Raw genomic sequence first — 16,736 nt, forward strand, 5'->3', positions numbered from 1 at the left:
AGAGTAGAGATTGTATTAAAATGCTTATTTTGGATAAACAAAGTAAAGTTACAAACAAGACAACAAATATGGCTTATAAGTAAATATTTAGCAGTTTATGAATTTGTAATTTTTTAAGTTTTAAATTATGTTTCCAAACAATGTACTATGAATCTTCTTTTTTATTAAGTTTATCTTTTATCTTTTTAAGTACTTTGTTTACATACGAATATGAATTTCAATTATATCAAATAATTCTCCCAATAAACATATGAAACAAACGTTTATCATCTTAAATATGTCTTTAGTTGACGATTTTTATATTTCCACCCGTGTCGTACACGAGTTAATAACCTAGTATATATACTATAAAGGTATTACCATTAGTTGGTTAGTTATTCAAATTTCAAACGTCATTAGGATAATTGATGTTTCTATCATTATTGAGATGGCTTTTTTTTAAAAAATCAATTAAACCCCACAAATTCTTCACTTCACTAGTTATATCATAAATTGAATAGAAAGGGGTAAAACCATACCAAATAATTAGAGGTAATACCTATTTTGAAATGTTATTAATCATGTTCATAACAATAAACATGGTCACAATAGCATTACAAATGGAGTTGACCCTATTTACAAAACTTCTACATATGGGTCCAATCCAAAAGACACAAACCAATTCTATTAATGTTGTATCACTTGAGAAATAAAGTTTAGTAGAAATGACAAGTCAATGCCATAACCACTTTCACCCTTTACATCACCTACACCCTTTCTCGTATTCATCTCATCAACGGCTCTTGCGATTTCCTCTACCAAATCAACGATCACTCCATCTATGCCCATAAGGTGTTGTACACGCACCGTCTCAGGAAAATTACTGTTTAAAATACAAATGTTAGTAATGTAAAAATAATATGTATGTGTATTTATAGTATTTATAAGATTTCGACTTTAATTTTCCATATGTGAGAAGCGAGAGATTTGACTCTTTGATCTCTCTTACAGCTGACGGACTTCTAAAAATACCCTTTACTTCCGAAACTATTCTATCTAACCCGCCTTCCACCGCCACTTTTCTAGCTTCCTCCAACGAATTTCGTCGTACATCATCGTATAACTGGTTTCCACCATTCGTCAAAAAGTAAACCTGTTTTTTTTTAAAAATATTTCAGTAAAAACAAACCCATACAGAAATAATAATATTTACTTAAATACTTAATAATATAGCATATACTCACTGGATATTTTTGTTGAAGTTTCTTCATAAGTAACGCTGCATCAGGTTGAAAACTTGAAAATATTATAGGTCTATCTTTAGCATGCTCATAAACCACCTACATATTAAAAGCAATTTGATTAAAGTATTAAGCCATAATTACTTAATCAATTATTTAATTTATTTATCAATGGATTATGTATCTATGTGTATACCTTCAAGATGACTTGAAGAACATGAACAAGATGGTCCTCTTCATAAACCATATCATCATCAAACTTCAACTCTATGTTGAATCCAAGTTTCGGGTTTACTTTCTCGAATGCTTCTTGTAAAGTACACGAATGATCATCGGCTTCAACGTGCCACCCGACAACGTTGCCATTTACTTTCCTGACTAGAGTTTTCCCATCTTTTCCATCTTCCCTTTGCGGCCCGTAGGTAAAGAATTCGTCGAGTGTCAAATCGGTTACTCGAGTTTCAATTATAGTGCCCTGAAAAATAATTAGGTCAATAACTAGTATGAAAAGTAGTAATATGGTTAACTAATTAAACCATTATTAAGCAGCTTACATGTTCTTGATGGAGGATGAAGTTGTCATGAAATATGATAGCTACATCATCTTTTGTGACCTGCAAAGGATTCAAATTTACTATTTATGTTAGCTCTATAATTGAAACCATAAATCGAGTATCTATCTGAATGATTACGATCTAAGCTGCTTAAGAGTTTTACCGACGGTTGGCTTTTATGTTTTTTTAAGAACAGATCGAACTTACGTTTAGGTTTTGGTTTTCATGTAATAAAACCAAAACACCTAACCGAATTTATAAATTAGTTTAAAATTTTGTCAGAATTTAATAATTATGTAACGGCGCAGCTTGTTGTCCGTTTACCCATTATCCAGATGTAGCTTGGTTTGTGTTAAATGTTAATAAAAAATTTGTCACAAAAAATTATGTAACTCTATTTTTAGCTCAAATGTTTAACAATAAATAAGTTATTAATTAACATTTAAATTAGGCCCAAGTTCGTTATTTAATCTCAAATTTTGTTACACCCAAATTTGTCTAGTGGCAAAACCGTAAAAACATACCCAAACCAATAACTGAAAAAACGAAAACAAATGGTTGTCAAAAACTCAAAAATCGAAGTTTCAATTTTTGTTTTATGTTAGCTCAAAACCGACTCAAACTGAACCATACACACACCCCCTACACAAAATCAACTGGAGCCTAAACGGTGTTATAACAATACCTGAACGTCAAACTCAATATAATCAAGCGAATGCTTCGCAGCATTATTGAATGAAAGAATAGAGTTCTCCTTAAACGCCTTCATCCTCCGATCCACCGACTGCAACATATTCATCCCATGACCTCTGTGACCGATCACCACAAATTTCCGTGAATCCTCACCAAATTTACTCACATCCAACCCTATATCACCATAAAAACAAACAAAACAACATTAGTCACGTTAAAAGTTATAACCCCAAAATCCATAAACATAAACTTTTAAAAAAACTTAGTTTCACTATCCAAATAAACCACCGATCACAGCTTGTTTCCCGCTTGCCTTCTATTTTAACATAAAACAATTATATTTAACAATGGTTTTCCATCAATAAATTCAACAACTACAATAAAAAGACATGTAAACGCGCAACAAGCTGTGTAACAACCCTTTTATACCAAAATATTAAAATACCGGTAGTTTTACTATCCAAAAAAGCCCAGTAAACACAACTTGTTTCCCGCTTGCCTTCTATTTCAATATAAAACAGTTATATTAAACGACGGCTTTCTACCAATAAATTCAAACGACTATAATAAAAAGACGGTAAACGCGCAACAAGCTATGACACTACCCCTTTTAATAGCAAAACGATCATAAAAAAATATTAAAATACCGGTAGGGATTCGTGTGGCGTAGACGGCTAACGACGCGTTGTTTTTCGTCACGTGATCAAGAATGGGTACGTCGGAAACATGGACAGCCTTGGTAGCCATTATAGAATACGATGAACTTGAATTGCAATTAGGTACGTAGGTGTAGATGAAGTGAAAGATGTATGTTAGGATACAATTAAGGAGAAGTGGGTTTGGGAATGATATATAAGCAATGCGGATAGATTAATATTAATAATAATCGCCATTGCGTTGCAGAGGGGAATATAGCGCGAAGAGATCTTCCCACGGAATATTCCTCTCCTCTTCCGAAACTTACCGCTTTTCCTTTATGATTATTAGAATTGGTTTATACTTTCTGCTTTGGATATTCCGTTTTTGTTATGCATTTGCCTTTAATAAGATTCTTAATATGCCTCTAACTAACTTCCCGCATATTTCGTTTGTTTTTTAACGGATTTTTGGAGTCCACAACTTTTCTTGTTAGTGACTCTGGACGTGATTACCTAATGTCAAAAGGTCAATGTCAGCTATGGGTGTTCTTCAGGTTTGTTTTCCGGGTTTTTTGGGTCGGGTTCTTCGGGTTTCAAGGTTTTAAATCTTGACCCGAATCTCACACGGGTTTTTTGGGTTGGGGTCTTTTCGGGTTTGGTTAATCGTGTTGGAAATATGGACCGGTCCGCTTAAGTCAACGCGGCCGACCGGGTTATGACCCGTAAGAGTTACACCTTGGGCAACGAACATAAAATCCGCTTAAATTGGTTAACCGGTATTGACGAATAATTAACGGAATAATTATTTATACTGTTTACAAATAATAATTCCTAAAGTTTATTTATTAGATAAATAAACATGGATCAGACTTTTAAACGAGTTAGACATTTGAGCTTGATTAATATTTATTAGCTATAACATTATATGATAATATATATTAATAGATATTTAATAAAAAGAAAGTGAAGCCCATCTCTCTCTCGTTTCTTATATTTAATCTCCAAAAGGGTTTGGAGAATTAAAAACATGGCAGCCGCAAAACCAAACCAATATATGTATTGGTTTTCACGGTAACTAAACAGAGCCAACGTCGCCGCCTCCATAATCCGCCGACCGACGCCGCGTAGTGTCGCAAGCCACCGCTGTCCCATCCGAACTCCGTCAACTAGTTTGCTGCTGTCGCCGAACCTATTCGCCGCCACCGCAAGCTGGGTTGTCTCGGTTCGTCACATAGCAACGTTCGTTGAACCTCGGTGTCTCAACCGGTTAATCATTAACCGAGGTATTATTTATCTCATCGGTAGTTAACAATATATTACATATTTTATTGTGCTCGTATGGATTTGTAACTGGATCCTATCGGGTTCGTCTAAGTGTTGATTACTCGTTTTATTTCCGCTGCGTATTCTGTTATTAATGTGATTAATAATTATGAAACCAATTCTTTTAAATCGGGTTTAAAAGTTAAACCGTTGACTGATCACCACTGGAACCCAACAGTGGTATCAGAGCCAGGTTACAACATACGAGTCGAATCCGGTCTTTTCACCGGATCTACATCATAAACTTCAAGCTAGTTGAAGTTTTTGATCTAGATATGCTTTTTGAGCAATCTTAGTTTGGTCAATTTTTATTTATTTTATTTGACCAAATATTGCTCAATTTTATTTTATTGAATATGTAAATCTGGTCCGACCTTGTTTGTTTGGTTGAATGGTTTTTGGTTTTTGGCCATATGGATGGTTCAAAAGTTGTATTTATTTTTCGGTTTTATTTTATGGTTTTTGGCCACTTTGTTGGTTCAAGATTGTAATAGATAGGGTTTGGTTTTTCATTATATGTATTTTTAATATTGTAATGAAGAAGACCCGAAGGAAAACCGAGGACGAGCTCATGGAGTTCTTGAAGTCAGTGGGAGTTAGCAAAGATGACCGGATGCACCAAGAGTCCATCCTTGTGGTTGTTTGTGTTGTGACCCCTTGACCCGATTGGTGTTGCTAATAGGCTCTAGCAAGACCAATCACCTTTTGGTCATTTAAGATTTACATATTCTTGTTTGCTATTGTGGTTGCTTGCTTGATTATAATAGGTTATAATACCACCGACCTAATATCAAATATATTAAAATAAAATTTTTAATTAACCAATAAAGTTTTTGCAAAATTAAACTAAATTTGATTTTCCAAAACCTTATAACTTAATAGTTCTCTATTAACTTAAAATGTAAGGCCCCGTTACCGGTAGCCCTACTTTCGAGTTGGATTTACTCATAAACACAGTTCTAAATATCAGAGTTAATTAAAACATTTACGCGAAATATAAAACTTTCATAAAACTTTACATAATTCATAACTTGTCTCAAAACATCATTTGTCTTTCAACATTAAAGCATTAAAATTAAAACATCATAAGTCTTCAGATGCCAGATTCTTGTTCAGTGTCATGTGTCTCCTCAAGCGAGCTGCCTCATCCTACTCACCTGCGTGCATACTAAAAGTCAGCTACGCTGAGTGAGTTCTAGTTAATCACATAATCATACAATACATTCTTACGCTTCATACTTAATCTCTTAACTTTCTTTCATATACACCTAAGTGCTTTTACTTTCATTTTTACTTTCATACTTTCTTTACATTCATAATCATACGTTCATTTTTACCTTCATGCTTTCCTTACATACATAATCATACTTTTTAAAGAGCCTTTCGCCCTATAACCTCACAGATATTATAAGGGTCTGGTCCCTAGTTTTCGAATATTAGAAGGGTTCGATTCCCTAACATCACAGATATTATAAGGGTCTGGTCCCTATCATCACAGATATTATAAGGGTCTGGTCCCTAGTTTTCGAATATTAGAAGGGTTCGATTCCCTAACATCACAGATATTAGAAGGGTCTGGTCCCTATCATCACAGATATTAGAAGGGTCTGGTCCCTAGTTTTCGAATATTAGAAGGGTTCGATTCCCTAACATCACAGATATTATAAGGGTCTGGTCCCTATCATCACAGATATTATAAGGGTCTGGTCCCTAGTTTTCGAATATTAGAAGGGTTCGATTCCCTCTTCGTTACCATACAACCATACATCATACCTCGAGTATTAGTAGGGCTCGGTACCCTTTTTGTAACCATACAACCATACATCATACCTCGAGTATTATTAGGGCTCGGTACCCTTTTCGTAACCATACATTATCATTTCTTTCTTCTATTATCTCTATCATGTTCATACACATAAACATACATAACATACTTACCTTATACATAGCGTTACAACCTGACAGTACGTGCAATATCCGAAGATCGTTCACGTACTATCAAGCAATCATTCATACATTTCACATTATCCACATAAGGCATACACTTATCTTTTAGGATAAGTGTATTAACAAACATATTGAGTATGCACACAGCCCCGAAAACGTAACACATAAATGGGGCTAGAAACTCACCTGAACACGGTTACGTTCTCCGTTGATCGTAATCCCTTTCTTCAGTTGTGCACGGCTGACTGTATAACAAGTATACATATCAATTTAACTATCACTACTTATAACATCATTCTAGTCTTAATTACTACCCACAACGAACGGGGGTCCGAGGGCAGCGCCCCTGGCAGCGGGGTCTAGGGGCGGCAGCCCCTAGCAGGGTCCAAGGGGCAGAGTGTGACATCTGCCACGATCCGACCCGACCCAGGTACCCGTTTCTCTTATCCGATCTCTTTCTTTTATGATTTAATATTTATTTATACTTATATTTTACTTTTAATAATAATAATATATTTTCCTTCCCGCCTCTTTCTCTCTCTTTCTTTCCACCGTCCCGTCCCTCTTCTTCTCTCTTTCCGCCTTCTTTTCCCTCTTGTCGCCGTCCCGCCCTTAAGCCTTGAACCCCCTCTTATTTTTTTTGTTGTCCTTTGTTCCTTCCCACCTAAGGTTGTCTGCGCAGCTCCACGCGCCAGCCTCCTTACAAGGAAGCCTGCGTGAAGACCATCTGTTGCTGCGATACGCGAGGCAAACTGTCCCCGCAGCGCGCTAAGGAAAATAGTTCTTCCCGCAGCGCGCTATGGATATAGTTTTTCCCGCGGTGCGCTAAGGTTGGTTCTGTCTGCCTTCGCGCTCACGCACTCTTGACCTTCTGTGTCTGCCTTCGCGCTCAAGCTTTCTCGCGCTATGAGTCTTTTCTTCTGTTTAATCTAGCCGTTTACTTTTGTGTTGTCTTATCTTCTGTGCTATTGACCTGACCTATCTTGTCTGAAAAGCCACTTTTGGCGCAGCATGCGCACCAACCCCATTGGTTGACAGAAAAAGTGACTGACATTATCTTTGGAGATCTGCTTTTCCATGCTTGACCAGTACCTTTATCTGACCCTCCCATGCCTGTTTACTGTTCCCTGTCAGCTTTTCCTTTGCCCCCTGCAGCTGCCATATCTTTTGATATCTTTTGCTTTTGGAATCTTTTACTTTTTGGAGATCTTTTCCCCTTTTATAGGGATTGTGTTCCCTAGGGTTTCTCTATAAATAATAATATTATTTTTCCTAACACATCACACACAAACACTTAATTTAACCTCCTCCTTGCTCTCTCTGCCGTCTTCCTCTTTGCCTTCGTCTTCTATCCTGTTCTGCCCTGCTTTTCCGGTAATATATATTATATATAATAATTTACTTATTAATTATGATAACTTATAATCAAGACTTAAAACAAATCATTAAAACAATAATCTTATTTATAGGTTAACTTGTGCTTGTTAAAAGTTGGTTCTTGCTTTATCTTTCTTCACACCGGTTATCAAGTGAGTAATCTCGTACCTAATCCCTTTTTATTTTTAATGTTTTGGGATGTTCATGTGTTCATACAAACTTAGAGTCTTAAACTGTTTATGAACTTTAGTCGCGCAGTATCCCATGTGTTGAGGACGTAGACTTGGCTGTTTATTTGTATGTGTGGATCATTAACCGTCTTGTCGGTCTATTCCGCAGTTCTCATGGTACCATTAGATGAACACGGGAGAACTATCGTTTATGATTTTCTCTTTTGTTTACACTTGCACAGTCTTTCTTGTTTGTGAGCTCAATTGTGAGCACTGGCAGTCTATGAGTATGAATCTTAGAGTTGGTCCCGATCGGATTACACCCTTGTTGAAAACCAGACATACACATGCTGCGTGCAGATTTATTGTTATCTATGTATTGTATTAAACTTGATTTCTCACCAACACGCAAGTGTTTGACGTTTTATTTTAACACATGTTCAGGTTTGCTGTAGCTACATTTGGAGCTTGTGGACACGTAGGACGTTTTTACTTTTGGACCTAGATTAAAATGTATCAAGACTAGTTATTGTTGTTCGAATATTTTGCCTTATAATACATTGATTTATGTTGATTTATGTTATCTTGCGTATACGTTGCGCGTGTGCGAATGAATGTATTTATTAAATATTGACACCCAATAGTGTCACGAGTAATGAAACAATATGTGGCGCCCCGATGTATAATCCGCCTTCGGTCGGGGTGTTACAGATTGGTATCAAAGCTCGTTGACTTTAGGATAGGTGGTTAGACGTAACGGCCTAGAATACCTAAGAGTCCCTTCTCGCGCATGAGAGAAATCTCATGTTTGCGCGCTTATTGTTAATTACTCGTTATTTATGAATATGCTCGCGCCTACGCAGTATATGATTTTATGTTTTATTCCGCGATATTTCGATTTTTTGTTGAATTTCGATTTTTATTGGTTTTACTTACATATTCGTTTGTTGGGATTGAAAATCCGAAAAGTCATGGTGATACATGAATAGTTGATTTTCAAATTTCATTTACGATTATGTTCTGAGGTTGGAGGCTTGAAAAGTCATGGTGATACATGAATTGTCAACCTCCAATACTCATTTTCTTGTATATTTTATATTGAAGATTGAAAAGTCATGGTGATACATGAATCGTCAATCTCCAATACTCGTTCACTCGTTATTTTAAATTGAGAATTCAGAAAGTCATGGTGATACATGAATTGTCGATTCTCGATTCGAATTTGTTATCTGTGTTAAGTTTGCATTCAAATTCATATTTTACTTTAACTTTTGACAGTAACTAACTTCGCGAAACAAGCTTTACGATGATATACTTTGCGCTAAAACCAAGATATTAACTAAAATTAAAACTTTTATAGAATGCCTCCGCTATCAGCTCGTTATCAAAGGAGAGAAGCCTCGCGCAGGCGTAGACAGCAACGTTCCCAGGAAATGGCCGCCGCAATAGCCCAAGCTTTGAGCCAAAACAATACCAACCCCTCCGGTTATAACATTAAGTCCTTTAATGCGGGTAACCCTCCAAAGTTCACAGGTCTTGAAGGAGCCACCGTGATGCTCCAGTGGCTCGAGAAAATTGAAAACACTTTCCTCCACACCCAATGCCCCTCAGACCGATGAACCCTATATGCTTCCAGTGTCCTGGAATCTAGAGCGCTTACATGGTGGAATGGAGTAGCTCATGCGCGTGGCGCAGAGGCTGCTTCCAGCATGCTCTGGGAGGAATTTAAGGATCTCTTGACGCGAGAATTCTGCCCTCCCAACGAAGTTAAGCGCCTGGAGGAAGAATTTTGGAATCTTAAGCAATACAGCGGTGAAGCGCGCGAGTACGCGACGCGCTTCCATGAACTAAGCCTGCTTATCCCTCACCTTGTTACCCCTTCCCGCCGAGCCATCGAGAAATTCCTTGGGGGTCTCCCCATGGAAATTCAAGATTCTGTATGGGCCAGAAACCCAGTAACCCTCTCTGACGCCATCGAGTTGGCCGCTGTGCTCAGCGACAACCATGTCAGAGCAGGAACCCTGTTCCTACGGGGAACTGAGAAGACCAAACCTACCAAATCTGCCCCTGAACCAACAGAAACCAAACCAGAACCCTCAAACCGTAACAACCTCAAGCGCAGGCGCAAAGCCTATGCGCTTACCAACCCGCCCATAGTCCAGCAACCCACCTACCAACCTCTAGTTTACGCGCCTACCCCTCTGTCAGCCTACCCAACACCTGTAGTCCACAACTATGCCTTAACCAATCCAGCACTCCCTGCCCCGCCAACTAAGAAACCTTACACCGGAAACCAACCCTTTTGCCCAACCTGTAGACTCCACCACCCACCTCAAGTCCCATGTCAACTTTGTAACCGATGTGGCCGCGCTGGTCACCTTGCAGAAAACTGTAGAGTCCTTCCCGCCAATCCAATTGCGCCAACACCACCAGTCTACCCGCAGAACCCACAACCAACCTACCAAAACCCACGACCCAGATCGTGCTTTAACTGCGGTGATCCCAGTCATTTCCGGAACGCGTGCCCGAGACTACAAGTTCAGATTACGCAAGCGAATCCGGTGAACCAGATTTCGAACCAAGTGACGCGCGGACGAGCTTTTAACATAACCGCGCACCAAGCGCAAGCAAATAATGACGTAGTTAATGGTACATTTTTGCTTAACGGATTTTATGCTTCTGTACTTTTTGATACTGGCGCCGATCGAAGTTTTATTTCTCGCGCGTTTGAGCAGAAGCTTGCGCGACCGCGCAACGATTTAAAAGAAAATTTTTCAGTTGAATTGGCTAATGGTGAAACTGTTTTAATTAACTCCGTGATTAAGGATTGCACGCTTAACCTTAACGAAAACGATTTTCTGATCGACCTCATCCCCATGCCTCTTGGAAGTTTTGATGTTATTATTGGTATGGACTGGCTCTCGCATAATCGCGCCGAAGTTATTTGCGCCAAGAAGATGATTCGCATACCTCGAGAAAATGGTGATCTTCATATCTACGGCGAGAAACCCTCCCGCGGTCTTAAACTTATGTCTTGCGCCGAAGCCCAAAGGCTTATGCGGAAGAAGTGTGTTGCATTTTTAGCCCATGTGGTTAAACCTGCTGAAGAAAAGAAGCTTCGCGATATCCCTGTTGTGCGTGATTTCCCTGAAGTTTTTCCTGATGATCTTCCTGGTATCCCTCCCGCTCGTGAAGTCGAGTTCCGTATTGATCTTGTCCCTGGTGCTTCCCCCGTAGCTAAATCTCCTTACCGTCTTGCGCCCGCTGAGATGCAAGAATTGGCAAGCCAACTTCAAGAGTTGACTGCTAAAGGATTCATCCGCCCTAGCTCTTCGCCCTGGGGTGCTCCGGTGTTGTTCGTTAAAAAGAAAGATGGATCGTTTCGCATGTGTATTGATTACCGCGAGTTGAACAAACTCACCATTAAAAACCGGTATCCCTTACCGCGCATTGACGACCTCTTTGATCAACTCCAAGGTGCCTCTTGTTTTTCCAAGATTGATCTCCGCTCTAGCTATCACCAGTTGCGTATCCGCGATGAAGATGTTCCGAAGACTGCTTTTCGAACTCGTTATGGCCACTTTGAATTCTTGGTCATGTCCTTCGGTTTAACCAACGCACCCGCCGTTTTCATGGATCTAATGAATCGGGTGTGTAGGCCTTTCTTGGATAAATTCGTGATTGTATTTATCGATGACGTTCTGATTTATTCTAAGACCAAGGCCGAGCATGAGCAACATCTTCGATTGGTATTGCAAAAGCTTCGAACCGAACAACTCTTTGCCAAGCTCTCCAAGTGTGAATTATGGTCTGATGAAGTACAGTTTCTTGGCCATGTTGTGAACAAGATGGGTATTCATGTCGACCCATCCAAAATTGAAGCAATCAAGAACTGGATTACGCCATCTACTCCTACCGAGATCCGTTCCTTTCTGGGCTTAGCTGGTTATTACCGGCGCTTCATTTCGAACTTCTCGAAGATCGCTTTGCCTTTAACAGCTCTAACGCACAAAGGTAAACCGTATATTTGGGGCTCGAAGCAAGAAGAAGCCTTTCTAACGCTCAAGCGTTTGTTGTGTGAAGCTCCTGTTCTTGCGCTACCTGAGGGTAATGATGATTTTGTCGTGTACTGCGATGCCTCCAACCAAGGTCTCGGTTGTGTTCTTATGCAACGAGGCAAGGTTATCGCTTACGCATCGAGGCAACTCAAGGTTCATGAAAAGAATTATACAACTCACGATCTCGAACTTGGTGCAGTTGTTTTTGCCTTGAAGATCTGGAGACACTACCTTTATGGTACTAAGTGTATCCTCTACACTGACCATAAAAGCCTTCAGCATATCTTTGATAAGAAGGAACTTAACATGAGACAACGCCGATGGAACGAACTCATCAGCGATTACGATTGTGAGATCCGGTATCATCCTGGTAAGGCTAATGTGGTAGCCGATGCGCTCAGCCGTAAACCCTGCCAGCTTAACTGTATCTTGCCGCGCACGCAGCTTCACTTCGCGCCGATTCAAAGCAACCTTGAATCGCGCATTCGTGACGCGCAGCGCGCATCCATCAGTAATGGTAACCTTCGCGCCGAGTTAGCGTGTGGCGCGGAAGCGCACTTTGTCCCTAATCTGAGTGGAATTCTCTGCTATCTTAATCGCATCTGGATTCCCTTTGATGAGAATCTTCGCGCTGATATCCTGAGTGAAGCGCATAAATCTCGGTATTCTATTCATCCTGGCGCTGATAAGATGTACAAGGATTTGCGCATTACTTATTGGTGGCCCGGTATGAAAAAGGATATTGCTGTGTTCGTAGCTAAATGCCTGACTTGTTCTAAGGTAAAAGCTGAACACCAACGCCCATCTGGTTTGCTCGAACAACCAGAAATTCCTGCGTGGAAATGGGAAGGTATAGCGATGGACTTTATTACCAAGTTACCTTTGACAGCAAGCAAACATGATAGCATTTGGGTAATAGTGGATCGTTTGACTAAGTCTGCTCACTTTCTGCCCATTCGTGAAAACTACCGTGTTGAGCAACTCGCGCAGCTTTATGTCAAGGAAATTGTCTGCCGCCATGGTACTCCTTTGAGCATCATATCCGATCGCGATGGCCGTTTTATATCTCGCTTTTGGAAATCTCTCCAATCTGCGCTAGGAACTCGCTTGGACATGAGTACGGCATATCATCCTCAGACTGACGGTCAGTCTGAGCGAACTATTCAAACTCTTGAGGATATGCTCCGATCTAGTGTTCTTGATTTTGGAGGTAATTGGGATTCGCACCTGCCTTTGATCGAGTTCTCTTATAATAACAGCTATCATTCTAGCATTGGTATGACCCCATTTGAAGCACTTTACGGTCGAAAGTGTCGCTCACCGATTTGTTGGAGCGAAGTGGGTGAAGCTCAAATCACAGGACCCGAACTAGTTCAAGAGACAACCGATAAAATCGCCAAGATCCGTGATCATCTGCTGACTGCCAGAAGCCGACAGAAGAGTTACGCAGATCGCAGGCGAAAGCCTCTCGAATTTCAAGTTGGTGATCTTGTTCTCCTCAAAGTGTCGCCCTGGAAGGGTGTTGTCCGCTTTGGGAAGAAAGGTAAGCTTGCTCCTCGATATGTTGGACCATTTAAGATTCTCGCGCGTGTAGGAAAAGTTGCCTACAGACTTGACCTGCCGCCCGCGCTCAGTAATGTGCATCCAACGTTCCATGTATCCAATCTCAAGAAGTGTTTAGCCGACAAGAACCTTCACATTCCACTTGATGAAGTTCAAGTTGATGAATCCATGCATTTCGTTGAGAAGCCTGTTGAGATTATGGATCGCGAGGTAAAGCAAACCAAGCGCAGTCGTATCCCTATCGTGAAAGTTCGCTGGGAGTCCAAGCGCGGAGCCGAGTTTACATGGGAAAGGGAAGATCAAATGAAGATCAAGTACCCGCACCTGTTCTCTGCGCAACCTACTTCGAGATAAATTTCGGGACGAAATTTCTTAAAGTAGGGAGACTGTGACATCTGCCCCGATCCGACCCGACCCAGGTACCCGTTTCTCTTATCCGATCTCTTTCTTTTATGATTTAATATTTATTTATACTTATATTTTACTTTTAATAATAATAATATATTTTCCTTCCCGCCTCTTTCTCTCTCTTTCTTTCCGCCGTCCCGTCCCTCTTCTTCTCTCTTTCCGCCTTCTTTTCCCTCTTATCACCGTCCCGCCCTTAAGCCTTGAACCCCCTCTTATTTTTTTTGTTGTCCTTTGTTCCTTCCCACCTAAGGTTGTCTGCGCAGCTCCACGCGCCAGACTCCTTACAAGGAAGCCTGCGTGAAGACCATCTGTTGCTGCGATACGCGAGGCAAACTGTCCCCGCAGCGCGCTAAGGAAAATAGTTCTTCCCGCAGCGCGCTATGGATATAGTTTTTCCCGCGGTGCGCTAAGGTTGGTTCTGTCTGCCTTCGCGCTCACGCACTCTTGACCTTCTGTGTCTGCCTTCGTGCTCAAGCTTTCTCGCGCTATGAGTCTTTTCTTCTGTTTAATCTAGCCGTTTACTTTTGTGTTGTCTTATCTTCTGTGCTATTGACCTGACCTATCTTGTCCGAAAAGCCACTTTTGGCGCAGCATGCGCACCAACCCCATTGGTTGACAGAAAAAGTGACTGACATTATCTTTGGAGATCTGCTTTTCCATGCTTGACCAGTACCTTTATCTGACCCTCCCATGCCTGTTTACTGTTCCCTGTCAGCTTTTCCTTTGCCCCCTGCAGCTGCCATATCTTTTGATATCTTTTGCTTTTGGAATCTTTTACTTTTTGGAGATCTTTTCCCCTTTTCTAGGGATTGTGTTCCCTAGGGTTTCTCTATAAATAATAATATTATTTTTCCTAACACATCACACACAAACACTTAATTTAACCTCCTCCTTGCTCTCTCTGCCGTCTTCCTCTTTGCCTTCGTCTTCTATCCTGTTCTGCCCTGCTTTTCCGGTAATATATATTATATATAATAATTTACTTATTAATTATGATAACTTATAATCAATACTTAAAACAAATCATTAAAACAATAATCTTATTTATAGGTTAACTTGTGCTTGTTAAAAGTTGGTTCTTGCTTTATCTTTCTTCACACCGGTTATCAAGTGAGTAATCTCGTACCTAATCCCTTTTTATTTTTAATGTTTTGGGATGTTCATGTGTTCATACAAACTTAGAGTCTTAAACTGTTTATGAACTTTAGTCGCGCAGTATCCCATGTGTTGAGGACGTAGACTTGGCTGTTTATTTGTATGTGTGGATCATTAACCGTCTTGTCGGTCTATTCCGCAGTTCTCATGGTACCATTAGATGAACACGGGAGAACTATCGTTTATGATTTTCTCTTTTGTTTACACTTGCACAGTCTTTCTTGTTTGTGAGCTCAATTGTGAGCACTGGCAGTCTATGAGTATGAATCTTAGAGTTGGTCCCGATCGGATTACACCCTTGTTGAAAACCAGACATACACATGCTGCGCGCAGATTTATTGTTATCTATGTATTGTATTAAACTTGATTTCTCACCAACACGCAAGTGTTTGACGTTTTATTTTAACACATGTTCAGGTTTGCTGTAGCTACATTTGGAGCTTGTGGACACGTAGGACGTTTTTACTTTTGGACCTAGATTAAAATGTATCAAGACTAGTTATTGTTGTTCGAATATTTTGCCTTATAATACATTGATTTATGTTGATTTATGTTATCTTGCGTATACGTTGCGCGTGCGCGAATGAATGTATTTATTAAATATTGACACCCAATAGTGTCACGAGTAATGAAACAATATGTGGCGCCCCGATGTATAATCCGCCTTCGGTCGGGGTGTTACACAGAGCCCCTGGCTGGGGTCGAGCTGCCAGGTCAGCTTGGAAAAATTTTATTTCCATTAACTGTCTTAACACATTTTTTATTAGGTTTTTAATTTATTTTCTAATCGAACTTTACTTCAGGCGAAGTTAACTTTAGGCGAAGTTACCGGCTAGGCGAACTTAGCTTTACAGCGAAGTTGCCATCAGGCGAACTTGGCCCCAGGCGAAGTTACCAGTTAGGCGAACTTAACTTTACAGCGAAGTTGCCATCAGGCGAACTTAGCTTGCAGGCGAAGTTCATCAGGCGAACTTAGCTTGCAGGCGAAGTTCGTCGCTTTGAAGGCGAAGTTGCCCAGATGAAGGCGAAGTTGCCCAGACAGCCGCTGTTTTAGTTTCTGATCGGCATTTCGAGCGATTTTAACACCCTTGCTATGGTTCAATATCACCCACTACGCTACCCGACCATTTTTGGTCGTTTATACACTAAAAATCTTGGATCTTTAAACTTCAAAGATCAAGAATCATACCTTTTTGGGCTTGTTTGGATCTCGTTTACTTGCTTATCACCACTAATCGCTCTCTCTCTCACTCGGGTCTGCCGGATCTGCCCGGATCTGCCTTCGGTCCGGCGGCGAAGTTAGTGTGGTATGTGTGTGTTTTTGGAGTGTTAGGGAGTTTGGTGAAAAATGAAGATATTTTGGGATTTTGGGGGTATTTATATCCCTGAAATCCCATTCTCATTTAACCATTCTCAATTAATCCAAGTCCAAGACCCGCTCCTTACCCGATATTAATTAATTACGCGAAATCACTAAACATAACTTCCTTTATTCATCATTAAAATTTTAGGATGTTACATAAAATTGGTTAGACGTATCGCGACAAACTTAGTTTTTAATATGTTATTTAAAACTAAGCGTCCTAAGAGATGAAAGGGTTCATCATTATTGTCCCGATAATAAATAAGT

General features: G+C 40.1%; 1 protein-coding gene across 2 annotated transcripts in view; it reads right to left on the reverse strand.

Annotated features, from left to right (window-relative positions):
* Nucleotides 1-551: 551 nt before the first annotated feature.
* LOC143577518 (glycerophosphodiester phosphodiesterase GDPD1, chloroplastic-like) overlaps nt 552-16,736 on the reverse strand; it is a 112,481-nt gene continuing 96,296 nt past the window's right edge. Inside the window, exons 2-8 of one of the 2 annotated variants that reach the window (XM_077061330.1) lie at nt 3,115-3,220; nt 2,460-2,641; nt 1,775-1,834; nt 1,417-1,695; nt 1,224-1,319; nt 936-1,132; nt 552-862 (exon numbers count right to left, since the gene is read on the reverse strand). In XM_077061330.1, coding sequence (XP_076917445.1) covers nt 667-862; nt 936-1,132; nt 1,224-1,319; nt 1,417-1,695; nt 1,775-1,834; nt 2,460-2,641; nt 3,115-3,214 — 1,110 coding nt within the window. In that variant the 5' untranslated portion in view covers nt 3,215-3,220 and the 3' untranslated portion in view covers nt 552-666. Of the gene's footprint in view, nt 863-935; nt 1,133-1,223; nt 1,320-1,416; nt 1,696-1,774; nt 1,835-2,459; nt 2,642-3,114; nt 3,313-16,736 lie in introns of those variants that run through there. The other variant, XM_077061329.1, reaches the window with a different exon arrangement.

This window comes from Bidens hawaiensis, unplaced genomic scaffold, assembly GCF_021521415.1.
Source record: "Bidens hawaiensis isolate Kalapana, Puna unplaced genomic scaffold, B.hawaiensis_p1.1 tig00028714_1, whole genome shotgun sequence".
Taxonomy (NCBI): Eukaryota; Viridiplantae; Streptophyta; class Magnoliopsida; order Asterales; family Asteraceae; genus Bidens; species Bidens hawaiensis.